Raw genomic sequence first — 18,087 nt, forward strand, 5'->3', positions numbered from 1 at the left:
TAGACAACTCAATGAGTTCAGGAGCTATGTCACAAAAGAGCTTGATACTATAAAGAAGAACCAGTTAGAAATACTGGAGATGAAGAACACAATGGAAGAGATTAAGAAAAATCTGGACTCTCTGAACAGTAGGGTTGATAATATGGAGGACAGAATTAGCAATTTGGAGGATAGGAATATAGAAATGCTGCAGACAGAGGAGGAGAGAGAACTAAGACTAAAAAGAAACGAAGAAACTCTCAGAGAATTATCTGACTCAATTAGGAGATGCAACATAAGGGTTATAGGTATACCAGAGGGAGAAGAGAAGGAGAAGGGGGCAGAAGGCCTGTTCAAAGAAATAATGGCTGAGAACTTTCCAAACTTGGGAAGAGAGATGGAACTTCATGTGACAGAAGCCAATAGATCTCCAAACTTTATTAATGCAAGAAGACCAATCCCAAGGCATATAGTAGTGAAGCTAGAAAAAGTCAATGACAAAGAGAAAATATTAAGGGCAGCCAGGCAGAAGCAAATAACTTACAAAGGAAATCCCATAAGGCTATCAGTAGATTTCTCAGCAGATACCTTACAGGCTAGAAGAGATTGGAATGAAATATTCAAAACTCTGAAGGACAAAACCTGCAGCCAAGAATACTCTACCTAGCGAAAATATCCTTCAAATACAATGGAGAAATAAAAACTTTCCCAGATAAACAAAAGTTAAGGGAGTTCATTGCCACAAAACCTCCTCTTCAAGAAATGCTCAGGAAGAACCTCATACCTGAAAAATCAAAAAAAGGAAAGGGGTTACAAAATCCAGAACAAAGGAGATAAGCAGAAGGACAATAACAGAAAGTAGCAGCTCTCCATCACACCAGGTTAGCAAAAGTTAAATAAAACATTAAAGATAAACGGAATGGAAACACCAAGAATAAATATAACCTAGTCATTTTAACCATAAACTCACAACACAAAAAAGAAGAGAAAAAAAAATCTGACAATAACAACCTAGAAAGGGAAGAGAAAAGGGATGGAACATTTTAATTTGAGGAAATAAGAGCCTATCAGAAAAAGGATTATCTCATCTACGAGATGTGTTATACAAACCACCTGGTAACCACTAAACAAATAACAAGAATAAAGACACAAATTACAAATAAGAAGAAAGCCAATACAGAAATTTACCTACTTGAATTAGGAATCCAAAAATCATGGGACGAGAAACAAAGGAAATGCAGAAGAACTGGAAAGCAAGTAATAAAATGGTAGCAGTAGGCCCCCAGGTATCAATAATCACTCTAAATGTAAATGGATTGAACTCTTCAATCAAAAGACACAGAGTGGCGGGATGGATCAAAGAACAAGATCCAACAATATGCTGCCTCCAGGAAGCACACCTCAGCTGCAAATACAATATTGCAATACTGCAAAAGACAATATTGGAAGACAATACTGCAAGCTAATAATGAACAAAAGAAAGCAGGTGTTGCCATACTTATATCAGACAAAGTAGACTTCAAAGCAAAACAGATAAAGAAAGCCAAAGAGGGGCAGTATATAATGATAAAAGGGACACTCCACCAAGATGACATAACACTTATAAATATATATGCACCCAACACAGGAGCACCAAAATTTGTAAAGAAACTATTAACAAAGCTAAAAGGAGACATCAACAACAATACAATAATAGTAGGGGACCTCAACACCCTATTAACACCAATGGATAGATCATCCAGACAGAAAATCAACAAGGAAATTATAGAATTAAATGAAAAATTAGACCAGATGGACTTAATAAATATATATAGAACACTTCATCCAAAAACAGCAGGTTACACATTCTTCTCAAGTGCGCATGGAACATTCTCAAGGATAGACCATATCTTGGGAAACAAAGCAAGCATCAATAAGTTCAAGAGGGTTGAAATAATATCGAGCATCTTTTCGGATCATAATGCTATGAAACTAGAAATCAACTACAAGAATAAAGCTGGGAAAGGACAAAAATGTGGAGACTAAACAACATGCGACTGAACAAACAATGGATTATTGAAGAAATTAAAGAAGAAATCAAATATTATCTGGAGACAAATGAAAATGAAAACACACCATACCAACTTATTTGGGATGCAGCAAAGGCAGTGCTGAGGGGAAAATTCATTGCAATACAGGCTCACCTAAATAAGCAAGAAAAATCTTACATAAACCACCTCAAACGACACCTAAGAGAATTAGAAAAAGAAGAACAAACAAAGCCCAAAGTCAGTAGAAGGAGGGAAATAATAAAAATTAGAGCAGAAACAAATGATATTGAAACAAAAAAGACAGTAGAAAAGGATCAATGAAACAAAGAGTTGGTTCTTCGAAAAAATTAACAAAATCAATAAACCCTTAGCCAGACTCACAAAGAAAATAAGAGAGAAGACTCAAATAAATAAAATTAGAAATGACAGAGGAGAAATCACTACAGATACCAAAGAAATACAAAGGATCATAAGAGAATACTATGAAAAACTATATGCCAACAAATTGAACAACCTAGAAGAAATGGATAAATTCCTAGACTGATATAACATCCCCAAACTGAATCAGGAAGAAATAGAGAATCTGAATAGACCAATCACAAGTAAAGAAATAGAAACAGTAATCAAAAACCTCCCCAAAAATAAAAGTCCAGGACCAGACGGCTTTTCTGGAGAATTCTACCAAACATTCAAAGAAGATCTAATACCTATCCTTCTCAAACTATTCCAGAAAATAGAGGAAGATGGAGCACTCCCTAATACATTCTATGAAGCCAACATCACCCTGATCCCCAAACCTGACAAGGACAACACAAAGAAGGAAAACTACAGGCCAATATCACTGATGAACATAGATGCAAAAATCCTCAACAAAATTTTGGCAAACCGAATACAACAATACATCAAAAAGATTGTACACCATGATCAAGTGGGATTTATACCAGGGACACAGGGATGGTTCAACATCCGAAAGTCAATCAACGTGGCTCACTACATTAACAAAATGAGAAACAAAAACCATATGATCATCTCAATAGAGGCAGAGAAAGCATTCGACAAGATCCAACAACCATTTATGATAAAAACCCTCAATAAAATAGGTATAGAGGGAAAGTACCTCAACATAATAAAGGCCACATATGACAAACCCACAGCCAACATCATACTCAACAGACAAAAACTGAAACCAATCCCTCTCAGAACAGGAACAGGACAAGGGTGCCCACTTTCATCACTCTCATTCAACACAGTACTGGAGGTTTTGGCCAGAGCAATTCGGCAGGAAAAAAGAAATAAAAGGAATCCAAATAGGTAACGAAGAAGTAAAACTCTCACTGTTTGCAGATGACATGATCTTATATATAGAAAACCCCAAAGAATCCATAGGAAAACTATTAGAAACAACCAACAGCTACAGCAAAGTTGCAGGGTATAAAATCAACATACATAAATCAGTAGCATTTCTATACACTAACAATGAACTAACAGAAAAGATCTCAAGAACTCAATCCCATTCACAATCGCAACAAAAAGAATAAAATACCCTGGGATAAGTTTAACCAAGGAAGTGAAAGATCTATACAATGAAAACTACAAGACTTTCTTGAAAGAAATCGATGACAACATAAAGAGATGGAAAGACATTCCATGCACATGGATTGGAAGAATAAACATAGTTAAAATGTCCATACTACCTAAAGCAATCTACAGATTCAATGCTATCCCAATCAGAATCCCAATGACATTCTCTACAGAAATTGAACAAAGAATCCTAAAATTCACATGGGGCAACAAAAGACCCCGAATTGCTAAAGCAATCCTGAGAAAGAACAACAAAGCTGGAGGCAACACAATCCCTGACTTCAAACAACACTACAAAGCTACAGTTATCAAAACAGCATGGTACTGGTACAAAAACAGGTGCACGGATCAATGGAACAGAATTGAAAGCCCAGAAATAAAACCACACATCTATGGACAGCTAATCTTTGACAAAGGAGCTGACGGCCTACAATGGAGAAAAGAAAATCTCTTCAACAAGTGGTGCTGGGAAAACTGGACAGCCACATGTCAAAGAATGAAAATCGACCATTCTTTTTCACCATTCACAAAAATAAACTCAAAATGGATCAAAGACCTAAAGATTAGGCCTGAAACAATAAGTCTTCTAGAAGAGAATATAGGCAGTACACTCTTTGACATCAGCTTCAAAAGAATCTTTTTGGACACCATAACCCCTCAGAAGAGGGAAACAATAGAAAGAATAAACAAATGGGACTTCATCAGACTAAAGAGCTTCTTCAAGGCAAGGGAAAACAGGATTGAAACAAAAAAACAGCCCAATAATTGGGAAAAAATATTTACAAGTTATTTATCTGACAAAGGGTTAATCTACATAATATATAAAGAACTCACACAGCTCAACAACAAAAAATCAAACAACCCAATCACAAAATGAGCAGGGAACATGAAGAGACATTTCTCCAAAGAGGATATAAGGATGGCCAATAGACACATGAAAAGATGCTCATCATCACTAATCATCAGGAAAATGCAAATCAAAACTATACTAAGATATCACCTTACGCCTGTTAGAATGGCAAAAATATCCAAAACCAAGAGTGACAAATGATGGACAGGCTGTGGAGAAAAAGGAACCCTCATACACTGTTGGTGGGAATGCAAACTGGTGCAGCCGCTATGGAAAACAGTATGGAGATTTCTCAAAAAGTTAAAAATAGAAATACCTTATGACCCAGCCATCCCACTACTGGGTATCTATCCTAAGAACCTGAAATCAGCAATTCCAAAAGTCCCATGCACTCCTACGTTCATTGCAGCATTATTCACAATAGCCAAGTCATGGAACCAACCTAAGTGCCCAGCAACTGATGATTGGATAAAGAAGATATGGTATATATATACAATGGAATACTCCTCAGCCATAAAAAAGGACAAAGTCGTCCCATTCACAACAACATGGATAGACCTTGAGGGTATTATGTTGAGTGAAATAAGCCAGACAGAGAAAGATGAACTCTGTATGACTCCACTCATAGGTGGTAGTTAACATATGGACAAAGAGAACTGATCCGTCGTTACCAGGGGAAAGGGGGGTGGGGGGAGGGCACTAGGGGTGAAGTGGTGTACCTACAACATGAGTAATAATAATGTAAAACTGTAATTTCACAAGGTTGTTAACCATCATAATCTTAATTAAAGAAAAAAAATATCCACACTTCCTAAAGCAATCTATAGGTTCAATGCAATCCCTATCAAAGTTCCAACAACATTTTTCACAGAAATAAAACAAAGAATCCTAAAATTTATATGGAACAACAAAAGACCGTAATAGCCAAAGGACTCCTGAGGAAAAAAAGAACAAAGCTGGAGGTATCACACTCCCTGATTTCAAAATATACTACAAAGCTATAGTAAACAAAATAGGATGGTACTGGCACAAAAACAGACACAGATCAATGGAACAGAATCGAAAGTCCAGAAATAAACCCACACATTTATGGACAGCTAATATTCGACAAGGGAGCCAAAAGCATACGATGGAGAAAGGAGAGTCTCTTCAATCAATGGTGTTAGGAAAACTGGACAGCCACATGCAAAAGAATGAAAGTGGACCATTCCTTTACACCATGCACAAAAATCACCTGGATCTTATTACGTAGCAAAGGAGAGCTTTCTTACACACACACTCTGCCTCAATCTCCAAGGTACTACGAGCCGCAAGACCAGTAATAGGAGACACAGTTGAAAGACATTTTCCAGGAAGGAGAATGTTGCTACTGTCATTCAAGACTGCAAGTGGATATTCATTAAATACTCATTCTACTCCTATTCACTGCCCCCCATCTGACTTTCTTTCCATCTCTGTCACTAAGCTATCATTGAAGCTACTCATTAAACTCATGAAGTTAACATTTCTATTTTAACAGCTTACCTACAACAAGGGATTTTTAAAATTGATTATCCGTCTAAAATAGATGTGCCCCTATTCATTAGAAATCTACACAGAGAGACCATGGCTACTATTGCAGCTCCCTGACTACAGCATGGATGTGTACTCCATCCCTAGATGAGGATGTGTGCTCTGACCCTAGGACTAATTTAAACAGGATATTTAAAATTCTTCCAAATCACCAACTGTGTCTGACATCACTACCTACCCAACTCCACGTTATGCTTTTCTCTCTTGGGAGTAAACAGCAGAAGGATTAAGCCAGGAAATCACATGGCCAAGTAACATTTTTTGCAAAGGTCACAAAACAAACTCATTGTTAGATTTTCTGTAGTGTTTTAGAAAACAATGACAAAAGAACCTGAAACCTTAATCCTAAGAAATGTGCCTTGGAGATAAGATTTCTTATAGCTGATAAAGATGCAAAATATATTTGAATGGGAATTACTACTAGGGGAATTCAAGTAAAAATGGGGCAACAACTTGTAAAAAGCATCAGGTAAGGAAATGGTTACTTTCAGCTTCAGTTTTCAAGCCTCTGTTATAACCCACTTCGAGTTTGTCACCAGCTCTCATGGATACTCAACTGACTTCTGGTTCTTCCTCTGATTTGATTCTTGCTCTCCTCTTTATCTGCAGTTCTTCATATAAAAAGCAAAGTAAACATTTTAAAGTAAAAATTGTAACACTATTCCTTTTAACATCTTGCAGTGGCTTTTTAAATAATAACCTATAGTGAGTTGAATAGTGTCCCTCCAAAATTCATGTCCACCTGGAACCTCAGAATGTGATTGTGAGGGGTAATTTTATGCATCAACTTGACTGGGCCACTGAGTACCCACACATTTGGTCAAATGTTATTCTGTGAAGGTGTTTTTGGATGAGTTTAACATTTGAATTGATGACTAAGTAAGGCATACTGCTCTCCCTAATGTGGGTGGCTCTCATCTTCTCAGTTGAATAGAACAAAAGGATGACCATCAGAATAAGAGGGGATTCCTCCTGTCTCACAGTCAAACTAGGAATAACAGTTTTTTCCTACCTTCAAACTCAAACCGAAACACTGACTCTTCCTGGGTCTTGAACCTTTCAGTCTTTGGACTGGAATTACACCATCAGCTCTCCTGAGACTCAGGCCTTGCACTCAGATTGGAACTAAGCATTGGCTCTCCAGCTTGCTGAGTGCCAATCTTGAGATTTGTCAGCCTCCAAAACTGTGTATATCTATACAAACTGTTGGTTCTGTTTCTCTTGAGAACCCTGACTGATATAACGACCTTGTTTGGAAATAGGGTCTTTGCAGATGTAATTAAGTTGAGGTAATACTGGGCCCTAAATCCAACAACTGCTCTCCTTATAAGAAGAGGAAAAGATACACAAAGCTACAAAAAGAGTAGAAGGCCACATAAAGATAGAGGCAGACATTGGATTGTTGTAGTCATAAGCCAAGGAATACCAAGGATTGCCAGATGCCACTAGAAGCTAGAGAGGAAAGGAAGGATTCTTCTCTAGAGCCCTCAGAGGGATCATGGCCCTGCTCACACTTTAATGTTGGACTCCCAGCCTTGAAAACTACAAGATAATAGATTTCTGTTGTTTTAAGCTACTCCGTTGTGGTCACTAGTTCCAGAAGCCCAGGGAACCACTACAATATCTAGCCTCCTTACCATAGACTAGAAGATATTATGGGATCAATCTCTGTGCTCATTCTCTGTACTCTAGCCACACTGTCCTATTTTCTTTCCCTCAAACATGTCATGCTTGCTCCGACTCAGGGCCTTGAGCTTGTTCCTATTGCACAGAATGTTCTTCCCACAGATCTTCACAGGGCTATCTCTTCTTCTTTATTCAGGCTTCTCTTCAAAAGTCACCTATTCAGAAAAGCCTTATCCAAACACCCTAAAGTAGCAATACACACCCTTGCACCTCTCATTACTGTTTTGTTTACTTCATAAAATGTATTATATCAAAAATATATTACATAAGAGAGTAATATGAAATAATATATACATTTTATTATTTGCTAACAGTTTTGTTGTTTGCCTTCCCTCAACAGAATGGAAGCTTCATGAGGGCAGAGGCTTCATCTTGTTCACCATTCAACCTCAAGCTCCTGGAACTATACCTGACACATAAAACGTGTCTGATAAATATTTCTGGACAACCAAAACAATGACTTATCTTGGAAAATATATAAATATATAGTACAGGAATGGAAAAAATACACAAACGAGCTGTTAGGGAAAAGGAAAATCTGGCACAAATAAATAAAGATAAAAAGGAGAAAGATAATATCGAGTCCTTCACAGGTCTGGACTAGATTTTCTTAAATATGGTGAACTTCATTGATGGTGTGGCCCGTGTCTGTTTCTTCCTTACTAGCAGCTAGTGAACCTGGCACAGAGTAAAACCTCAATAAAGGTCTGGAGGGAGGGTGGGAAGAAGGGAGGACAGGAGAGATGCTTGCATGGGTGGGTGAAGGACAGCATAGTGGGATAAATAAGTCAATAAAACCCCAAAATCTGGGAGCTTTGAGGTAGGAGACAGGGTATCTCAAGAAGAAGTAGAAGAAATGCCTCAACTGTGATCATATTAAGTGAACTATAAACAGCTACAGAACTAAAGATTAGAGAACTGTTTAGCACAAGACATGCTAGAATTTAATCTCTTTTCACTATTTTCTGAAATTTTTGAATTCTTTCAAAGTCTGGAACACTTAAGAAGTATTAAACATTTTTCTGCCTTCTCATAACTAAAAACCTGACTCAAACTTTCGGAGAGCAACTAGAGTCATATCCATATACTCATTTGAATAAAGCATTAAAAGATTTTACTTCCACAGGGGGGTGGGGAGAGTTTGCTAGAGGAAGTGACATTAGGGCTGGTAGAATAAAAGAAAAAGAAAAAAAGGGAAGGAAACAAAAGAATAAACAAAGGTAGGAAGATTTTAAAGTACATATTATTCAAGAAAAAAACAATGGTTCAGAGGGACTAAGTATAAGGTACAAAGATGGGGAAGTAGAGGGAGAGAGAGAAGATGAAGTAGCTTCACACTTGTGGAGGGCTCTGCAAATAATCCTCACGAGCGCAGACTTTGTCCAGAATATCTCAAGACAGTTTAATTGTGAGCTCTGACTCTCAGAAAAGCAACTGTGGAAGCACTGTAGAGCACAGTGCAAAGGAAACAGAGACAGGGCAGGTGAAATCATTGAGAGGCTACAGGAATCATACGTGTAAGAAATAGTGAGGGCATCTGAAGCATCAGTATAGCCAAGGAGAAGATAATTGTACCCAAACAGCTCTTCAGAAATAAAGTCAGCAGATCAAGGAGAGTGACTAAGTGGACAGGAGAAGTAAGACAGAGGAAGGAACAGACCTTGACTTTGAGGATACAAGCTCTAGGATCCAATATTGGGACAGGGAAATAAGAGGGACAGTTGGGGGTTGAGAAAAATAGGTAAGGAGACATAGGATAATGAGGATTTTACTCTGAGGCAAGACTCGTGTTTGTCATGATTGAGATAAGCAGGTCTTAGCAAGTTGACAGCTACAAGGGAATTCAAATTAAAAAGGGTAGAGAAGGCTCCTAAGGGAAGTTCTAAATCTGAAGCAAAAAGGAAATATTGTTGAACACAGAGGATATGCCAAAAACTGTGCTATGTGATTCAAATGTAATCTTTAAAGGAGATCTACAAGGCAGCTGAAATTATCCCCATTTCACAGATAAAGAAAACAAGGCTTAGAAAGATTAAGTTGCTCAAGGTCACACAGATAACAAATAAACTGCTATTAAAACTTAGCGTGTCTGTAATGAATGCCCAGGACCATTTTATAATTTGGGGCTTTGTTTTATCTACTAAGTTTATAAGTAAATTTAGCCACTAAGTTTTGACAACTTCCTCAGTCACAAAATTCTGCATAAGTCAGATGCAATAATTTCCCCCTTGAAAAACTTATCTTGAATATTTATATATTCTTATTCTCCTTAACTTTCTCCTTAGTGACTAAACAAATTACTGTCTCCTTGATGTGGACAAACTGAAAGTCCTTGTACACAATTATTCACACCTGGCAATATGGTTTAGAAATATGTAATTGAGAAAAGGCAAGCACATTTGGACTTTAAGCTTTACCCATGAGTCAAATATTCTTTATTCTTACTATTTTTGCCTGTCTGATTCAAAATAACAAAGCTGAAATAATACAGTATCTTGATTAGCTGTACTTGAGAGTAAGTCTCAAGTGCCAAAGCTTCTAAAAATATCACTAAAAGTGAGCAGAAGACTTACAGGAATTTGTGTCTCAGCTGAAAACCCAGTAGTGGACATGATGGACTAACAGGGACTGAAAAATACGCTCCCATGTTAGCAGCTTAAGTAGACAAAATGTATTTAATACATTTAATACATAGGAGGACCCTTACAATTGCCCCCAGCTTACTGCCTGGAGAGAGTTTTCACGCCACCAGAGGGTCGGGGGGTGGGTGGGAGATGATCCAGGTGGAGACCAGAAGTATCCCTGAGTTGAAAAGGAGAGTTGATAATCAGGGGAAGCCAAGGCAGCTGAAATTTGCAAATCAGAGGATGGGAGAGAAGAGAGCTTTGGAGAGAAAGAATCATGAAACCTGCAGGAGGTTGCCCTCTAGTCTTCACCTGAGTCTACAGGAGCACATTTGTGGGAGGCAAGGAAAACAAGCACTGGAAGGAGCAGGTAGAACAATTCCCAGAGCTCACACGGCAGAGAATAGTTGGGATTCCCAACAGTCACAGTGGAAAAACCGTGTAATACATCAGGAATTAGGCAGAGTATTCAGTACAGGGAAAAATTAGCTCTAGACTAAAGGCTGTTCTGGTTCCACTCAGGAAAGCGTGAAAGCAAACCTCAGAAAAATCAACTATTTTCAAGTGATGTAACTGCATCTCAGAATAAAACTCACGAATATTTATAGAAACCAGAAATATCCAGCACCCAACAACGAAAAATTCACGAATGTGAATTTTCAACGAAAAATTTGAATGTTTGGCATTCAAGAAAACATTGTCAGGCATGCAAAGAAGCTGGGAAATACAATCCGTATGAGGAGAAAAAGCAACTAATAGAAACAGACTCAGAAATGACATACATGACACAATCAATAGATAAGAGCATTAAAATAGTTATAAAAACTATTTTCCATATGATCAAGGAAGTAAATGAAAGCACAAGCATGGTAAGGAGAGACATGGGAAATATTCTAAAAAACAAACCACTGGTGGTCTTTGACTCCATGTCCTCCTTCTCTGACAGTCACTCATTCCCTTTGAAAGAAATGGGGGCATCTTCATTCTTTAAAATACTGTGTGGGTAGGTGATGCCCTGGTATCCAAAAGAATCATTCTGTGGCTTGACTTGTCGAAAGGCTTCATCTCAGCAGATGTTAGACTACAAGAGCTCTGAGGGAAGACTGCAGCCTCAGAATGCTGGTGTCAAGGAAAGCAGTTGCTGGAGGTTTGCTCACGTCTCACTAAATGCCAACTAATGCTTCTTTCTCTTTTTTATTTTTTTTGGTCATTTCTACTTTTTCCTTGATCTTTTAATAATGTTGTAGCAAAAAGTATGAATTTTAGTCAATTAAAAGGCTGCGTGAACTCAAAGTATTTCATAGACTAGCTTGACATAAGACTGGCAGGATTGTTATAGCCCTAATTTTTTTACATTATTTTTATTGTGATAAAATATATCTATAACATAAAGTTTGACATTTTAACCATTTTTAAGTGTACAATTCAGTGGTATTAATTATATTCACAATATTGTGCAAAACTATTTCATTACTCCAAAGAGAAACTCTGTCACCATTAAGCAATAACTCCCCACCCCTACCACTGGTCCCTAATAACTCCTGTTCTACTTTCTGTCTCTAGGAATTTGCATATTCTAGATACCTCATGTAAGTGGAAACATACAATACTTGTCTTTTTATGTCTAGCTTCTTTCACCTAGCATAATATTTTCAAGGTTCATCCATGTTGTAACATGTATGAGAACTTCATTCCTTTTTATGGCTGAATAATATTCTGTTCTCCATATATGCCACTTTTCGTTTATCCATGCATCTGTTGATGGACACGTGGGTTTTTTCCACCTTTTGGTTATTGTAAATAACGCTACTATGAATATAAGTGTATAAGTATCTGAGTACCTGTTTTCAATTTGTTTGGGTATATCCCTAAAAGTGGAATTGGTGGGACATATAGTAATACCATATTTAGCTTTTTGAGGAACTGCCAAGATATTTTCCACAGTGGCTATACCATTTTACATTCTTACCGACATACATAGGAGGGTTCCAATTTCTCCATATCCTTGTTAACACTTGTTATTTTCCTTTTGTTCTTATTATAACTATCCTAGTAGATGTAAAGTGATATCTCCTATGGCTTTGATTTGCATTTCCCTAATGACTAATGATGATGAGCATCCTTCATGTGCTTACTGACCATTTGTATATCTTCTTTGCACAAGTCCTTTGCCCATTTTTGAATTGGGTTGTTTGTCTTTGTTGTTGAGTTCTAGGAGTTTTTTTAATATTCTGGATATTAAACACTTGTCAGTTACATGATTTGCAAATATTTTCTCCTAATCTGCAGGTTTTATTTTCACTTTCTAGATAATGCCCTTTGATGCACAAGTTTTTAATTTTGATGAAGTCCAATTTACCTATTTTCTTTTTTGCTGCTCATGATTTTGGCGTCCTATCTAGGAATCCACTGCCAAATTCAATGTCATGAAGATTTACCCATGTTTTCTTCTAAGAGTTCTACAGTTTAGCTCTTATATTTAGGTCACTGATTCATTTTAAGTTAATTTTTGTATTTGTTGTGATATAGGGGTCCAACTCCATTTTTGTCATGGGGAAATCCAGTTGTCCAGCACCATCTATCTGATGAAAATTCTTTACCACTTGAATGGACTTGGCACTCATCTTAAAAATCAGTTGGCCATAGATGCATGAGTTTATTTCTGGACTTTCAATTCTATTCCATTGGTCTGTATGTCTGTCCTGATGCCAGTACCATATTGGTGTTTCTTGTTTTTGTTTTTGTTTTTCTGGGAAAGATTCACTTTGAGCTAATATCTGTTGCCAATCTTCCTCTTTTCTTTTTGTTCTCCCCAAAGCCAAGTACACAGTTGCACATTTTAGTTGTAAGTCCTTCTAGTTCTTCTATGTGAGCCACTGCCACAGCATGGCAACCAACAGACAAGTGGTGTGGTTCTGTGTCTGGGAACCGGACCTGGGCCACTGAAGCAGAGTGCACCAACCTTTAACCACTAGCCACAGGCATGGCTCCATACCATACTGTTTTGATCACTGTAGCTTTTGTAGTAAGTTTTGAAATTGGGAATTGTGAGGCTCCCAACCTTGTTCTTCTTTTTCAATATTGTGTTTTCTACTAGAGGCCTCATGCCATTCCATATGAACTTGAGTATCTCCTTTTCTATTTCTGCAAAAAAGATTGTTGGAATTTTCATAGGAATTGCACTGAATCTGTAAATTGCTTTGGGTAATACTGACATCTTAATAACATTGAATCTTCCCATCCATGAACACAGGATATCTTTTGCCAGTTTCCTTTAATCTAATGAAAAGTGATCTTGTGAAAAGGGCAACCAGTCAAAAGATCTCAATGACTGTACAATACTGTGCTTTTGTCCCTTGGACTAATGTGCCTTTCATATTGCCACTCTCTAATAAAATTATGATTAACTAACTTTAATTTCCAGGGCCAATAAGATTTCATACTAAAAGAAAAACAATATCTCAGAAGAACAGCTATTTAAGTATTAAGTATTGTTGCTAACAACTTAAGTAAAAAATATTGTTATAAGTTTATTATTATAATATATAGCTCCATCACAAAATTAATGAAACATATAAACACACAAAGAAATGTTCTTATACACAGACATACTCATTCTCACAGCAAAAGACTGAGTTAGTAGTCTTCATATAATTGATATTATACTGAAGAAGGGGAGGCGATTATCTATAACTAAGAGATTAACAGTACCATAGAAATAATTATGCTTTGTTTGTTCCACTTAATTCTTGTAAGAACTCACCCATACATCAAATCTGACCCTAAATCATACAAATTTTCTTGAGAGATATAGAAAGATGGCTGTGTTTTGGGGCTGTACAGGTTGGCTGATGGAAAAATGAATGGGAGATGATAGGGAATGACTCAATGTGCTGCAGTAGTCTCTAACCTTTTATGCTTATGAACACTTCTTAGTAAAAAAGTTTTGAGCAGGGGCCGGCCCCAGGGCCAAGTGGTTAAGTTCGTGCACTCCGCTTCGGCGGCCCAGGGTTTCGCTGATTCAGATCCCGGGCGCAGACATGGCACCGCTCATCAGGCCATGCTGAGGCGGCGTCCCACATAGCACAACCAGAGGCACTCACACTAGAATATACAACCACGTACTATGGTGCTTTGGGGAGAAGAAGAAGGAAAAAAAAAAGTTTTGAGCACACTCCTAAGATACGTGTGTTTATAAATTATACACATGAACTACTCACTGCTTATTAAATTGAACATTAGTAAAGTATAACTTCTCTTTTTTTAGACAAAAAACAATTAACTACTAATATTTTCTTCCAGTAACACACTGGATCATCCTGTACACCATAATGAAGACAACTGCTTTAGAGTATAAAAAAAGAAGACGACAAGAGGTGACGGTTTTTGCAACTTACTATACATCCTAACTCTGCTTCTTCTTCTTGAAACTCAGAGACTGAATTTCTGTCTCTTTCTTCAGAGTACTGGCTCACTTAATCTGCTAATGTTCCTTTGTTGGTATCAATAGTAAAAATTTCTCCCTACTTGATCTATTATACAAGAAAGTTTCCAAGTGTTGTTCTCACGGGCAAAGATGGGTCAAGAATCCTGTTACATGACACATTAGGGAAGAAGTCAGGAGCATCCAAGGAGGGCCAGGTGGTTCTCAGAAGTGGCAAAGGGAGAACTGGCCTGTTGGTGGATAGGAAGCCGAAGAGAAGCAAAAGCCAGGTCTGGAGGGCTGACAGACCCCACAAGAGGTATGGTGTGTTCTCACAATGGCTTCTCCCCCAGAAATCAGTCAGGAAATTTAATCCTTCTCTTGCCAAGTAAGTGTCTGGTTAGTCATCTCTTCCAACAGGAATAAAACGGCACAAAGAGATTGTTATCAACCTCATAGGTGAAGAAATCACAAAAAGCCCATGGTTAAATGACGTGGTCTCCTAGCTGTAGCACTGCCTATTTCTTTCATTGGTAACACTAACATTAATAGTATTATCACTTCCCTTTGTAATCTGTTGTTCCTAAGGTGACAAATATTTATTCCCATCTACCTTATTATTTGTTAAAACACATTTTAGATCAAACTAGAAAATAGAACAACATGCCTGGATATACAAAGTGATGTGAAAGGATGGGAGTGTTGGGGAATTGAGACTTGCCCAAAGGATATGTGGTCTTGTGGTTTTGTTAGATTTTTCCTTTTTTTTAAACTTACATCGCTGAGCCTTTCCCGAGAGCTGCTCCTGTGGAAGCCCTTGGATTCTCCACTGGCGCTTTCACTGTCACTGTCCCTGCAGCTGTTCTGCCCTGGCTTGAGCTAAAGGCAAAAGAAAGGAGAAAAAAGAAAAGAGTCAGTGGTCTCCTCACACAACTGTTTCTTCACCCCTGTTCTTTATTCTTTGTCAAAAGTGAACTATTTAAGGTCCTGATCTTTAACATTCTTCTCAGTTTCTGAATAGTGCCAGGCAAGCTGTGATAGAAAGAAACATGACAATGTCAATATAGATAAAAGACTTAGCAAGGCTTAAATAAACACTTGAAAAGTCTAACAAAGGTCCATGGATCTTGGAAAGTAATCTTCCCTCAGATTACTCCTCTGTTCCATTGTGATTTTTTGTGACTAATAAAAAGACCAAAAACACTGAATAAGCTAAAGACAGATTACACCAACTAGGATTTCCCACTTTATTTCTTCTGTCCTCTTCTGAAAAAAAGAAACAAAAAAACAGAACAAGAAACAAAGTTTTCCCCTCCTAGGAGAAAAATGAGGAGACGCTACATTTTATGCTTTAACCTCTGGGAAGACACTTAATGATCCTGTTTTCTGAGACAACATTCTGGAGATCTCTGCCAGATATTTAAAGTACCAAACCAAGACCTACAGCTTAAGTAAATTAAGCCAGCACTCATTCCACAAATATGTATTAAGTGCCACATTTGGGCCTGGTAGTAACAGTTAAACCCCCCCAAAATAAATAAATAAAAAAGAAAGTCTCTGATCCTACGAAGCTTACATTTTAGCAGTTTTCATACAACTACCCAACTCTGATTTTCACATTCAGGAAGTTCTACACATTTACCTAGCTCTGATTTTCCATTAAAAATGAACAAACACAGAGCCACCCCTGATGGTCTAGTGGTCAAAGTTCAGCATTCTCAGCATTTCGGTGGCCCAGGTTCACTTCCCAGTCATGGAACCACACCACCCATCTGTCAGTTGCCATGCTGTGGTGGCGGCTCACAGAAGAACTAGAAGGACCTACAACTAGGATATACAACCATGCACTGGGGAGTTTTGGGGTAGGGGGGACGGGGAGAACAAACACACAATTGAAACCATCAGTCCATATGAGGATATGAGTCACACACATATGGACACAGACTTCTCTAATGGAACCCAGAAAAATGATGCTAATTTTACTTTGTCTCCTCCAAAGCCCTTAAGTATTTAGTTTTCTCCTAAATTACTGCTAACCTGCTAATTCTAAATTAATTCAGATACAAGCTGTATGAGCCTTTTCTTATTACTATGGAATAAAAGTTCAGAATATTGTCATTCTCTTCAAGTTTTAACTTTTATACTTATAATAAAGGAGGATTTAATCTAAAGTGAACATCACTTTCTCTCAACTTCCTGAACATGTCATGTCCACTCCTGCTCTGTGCTTTTTCACACTAGATTTCCTCTGTCTCAAATGCTCAGCCTTACCTTCTCTGTGCTTCTCAGGACAAGACTTTTTTAAACTCAGATATTATCTCTTCCACTATGGTCTTTGAAGAGCTCTTTATTTCTATATTTATTTTTTAACATATGCTTTCAAAGTTTAACTAGCATATCATTCCTCATTAAATGCCCTTGATAATTATGATATATTTTCAAGTTTAAAATATCCTACTGTTAAATACATTTGTACTGATGATGAAACCTGTATGTGGAGTGGGCCCTCTAATTCATAAGCAATGTCAGAACTCTTATCCCACTGGATCTCTGAGTTAGGAAAAGGTAGACGAAGCTACCTCCAATGGATGGATGAAGAGACAGAGCAAATTATGTGCTCAGAATCAGGCAGGAGATCTCGGACTAAACCCTTGTCTCTACTGCCCACTGCTCTCTTCATTTTAATTCTTAGTGCCCACTGATGTGTTTACATTTAACCTAGAATTAATGATTCTGCAGTATATCAGAATTCTCCATAGAATATATTTTTAATACATTTGTGGTACCTGACTGTATTCACAAGGAAAGAAATCTTATTAGGTAATATTTAATCAAGAGATGTATATAAAACTCAGTCTTCCAAATTAGGGTGAGAAACATCCAGCAGAGAATTAAGGGTATAAAGGCGTGAAGACTTTTCTTAATATCCAACTGGCTTAATAAAATCTAGACTTTGCATTTGGGTCTCTTCCATGTTTCTTCATGGAAGGAAAATGATGACTTCAACAAGCCCCAACAAGAGATGCCAGTGGCCCTGGCATAAATTTTCTGACTAAATGTTGATCTAGGCTAAGGGCAAAACCTAAGAAAAACCAAGAGGAAGCAGCTTGCTAGCCTTCCCTGTGCCCTGCCAGCAAAAGCACTTCAGTGAATTCTCTTCAGAGAACCTTACATAAAATCTACCCCCACACTATCCCTTTCTCCTCCAAAGCCAGGATCAAGTTTAAAGGAAACTTAGGATTTTAAGCTGTCAGAAAGCTCAATATTTCAAAGAAATGGACTGACTACAGTAAGTACTAAAGCTAAACCACAAGATTTCAGGCAAAGAAGTATTCATTCCTA

At 37.6% G+C, this 18,087-nt stretch overlaps 1 protein-coding gene across 5 annotated transcripts in view; it reads right to left on the reverse strand.

Annotated features, from left to right (window-relative positions):
* Positions 1-18,087, reverse strand: part of AUTS2 (activator of transcription and developmental regulator AUTS2) — a 1,146,910-nt gene that overhangs the window by 614,472 nt on the left and 514,351 nt on the right. For all 5 annotated transcript variants that reach the window (XM_046666258.1, XM_046666257.1, XM_046666259.1 and 2 more), the window contains exon 3: positions 15,523-15,624. In XM_046666258.1, coding sequence (XP_046522214.1) covers positions 15,523-15,624 — 102 coding nt within the window. The remainder of the gene's footprint in view (positions 1-15,522; positions 15,625-18,087) is intronic.

The sequence above is a fragment of the Equus quagga genome, chromosome 7 (genome assembly GCF_021613505.1).
Source record: "Equus quagga isolate Etosha38 chromosome 7, UCLA_HA_Equagga_1.0, whole genome shotgun sequence".
NCBI classification, from domain to species: domain Eukaryota; kingdom Metazoa; phylum Chordata; class Mammalia; order Perissodactyla; family Equidae; genus Equus; species Equus quagga.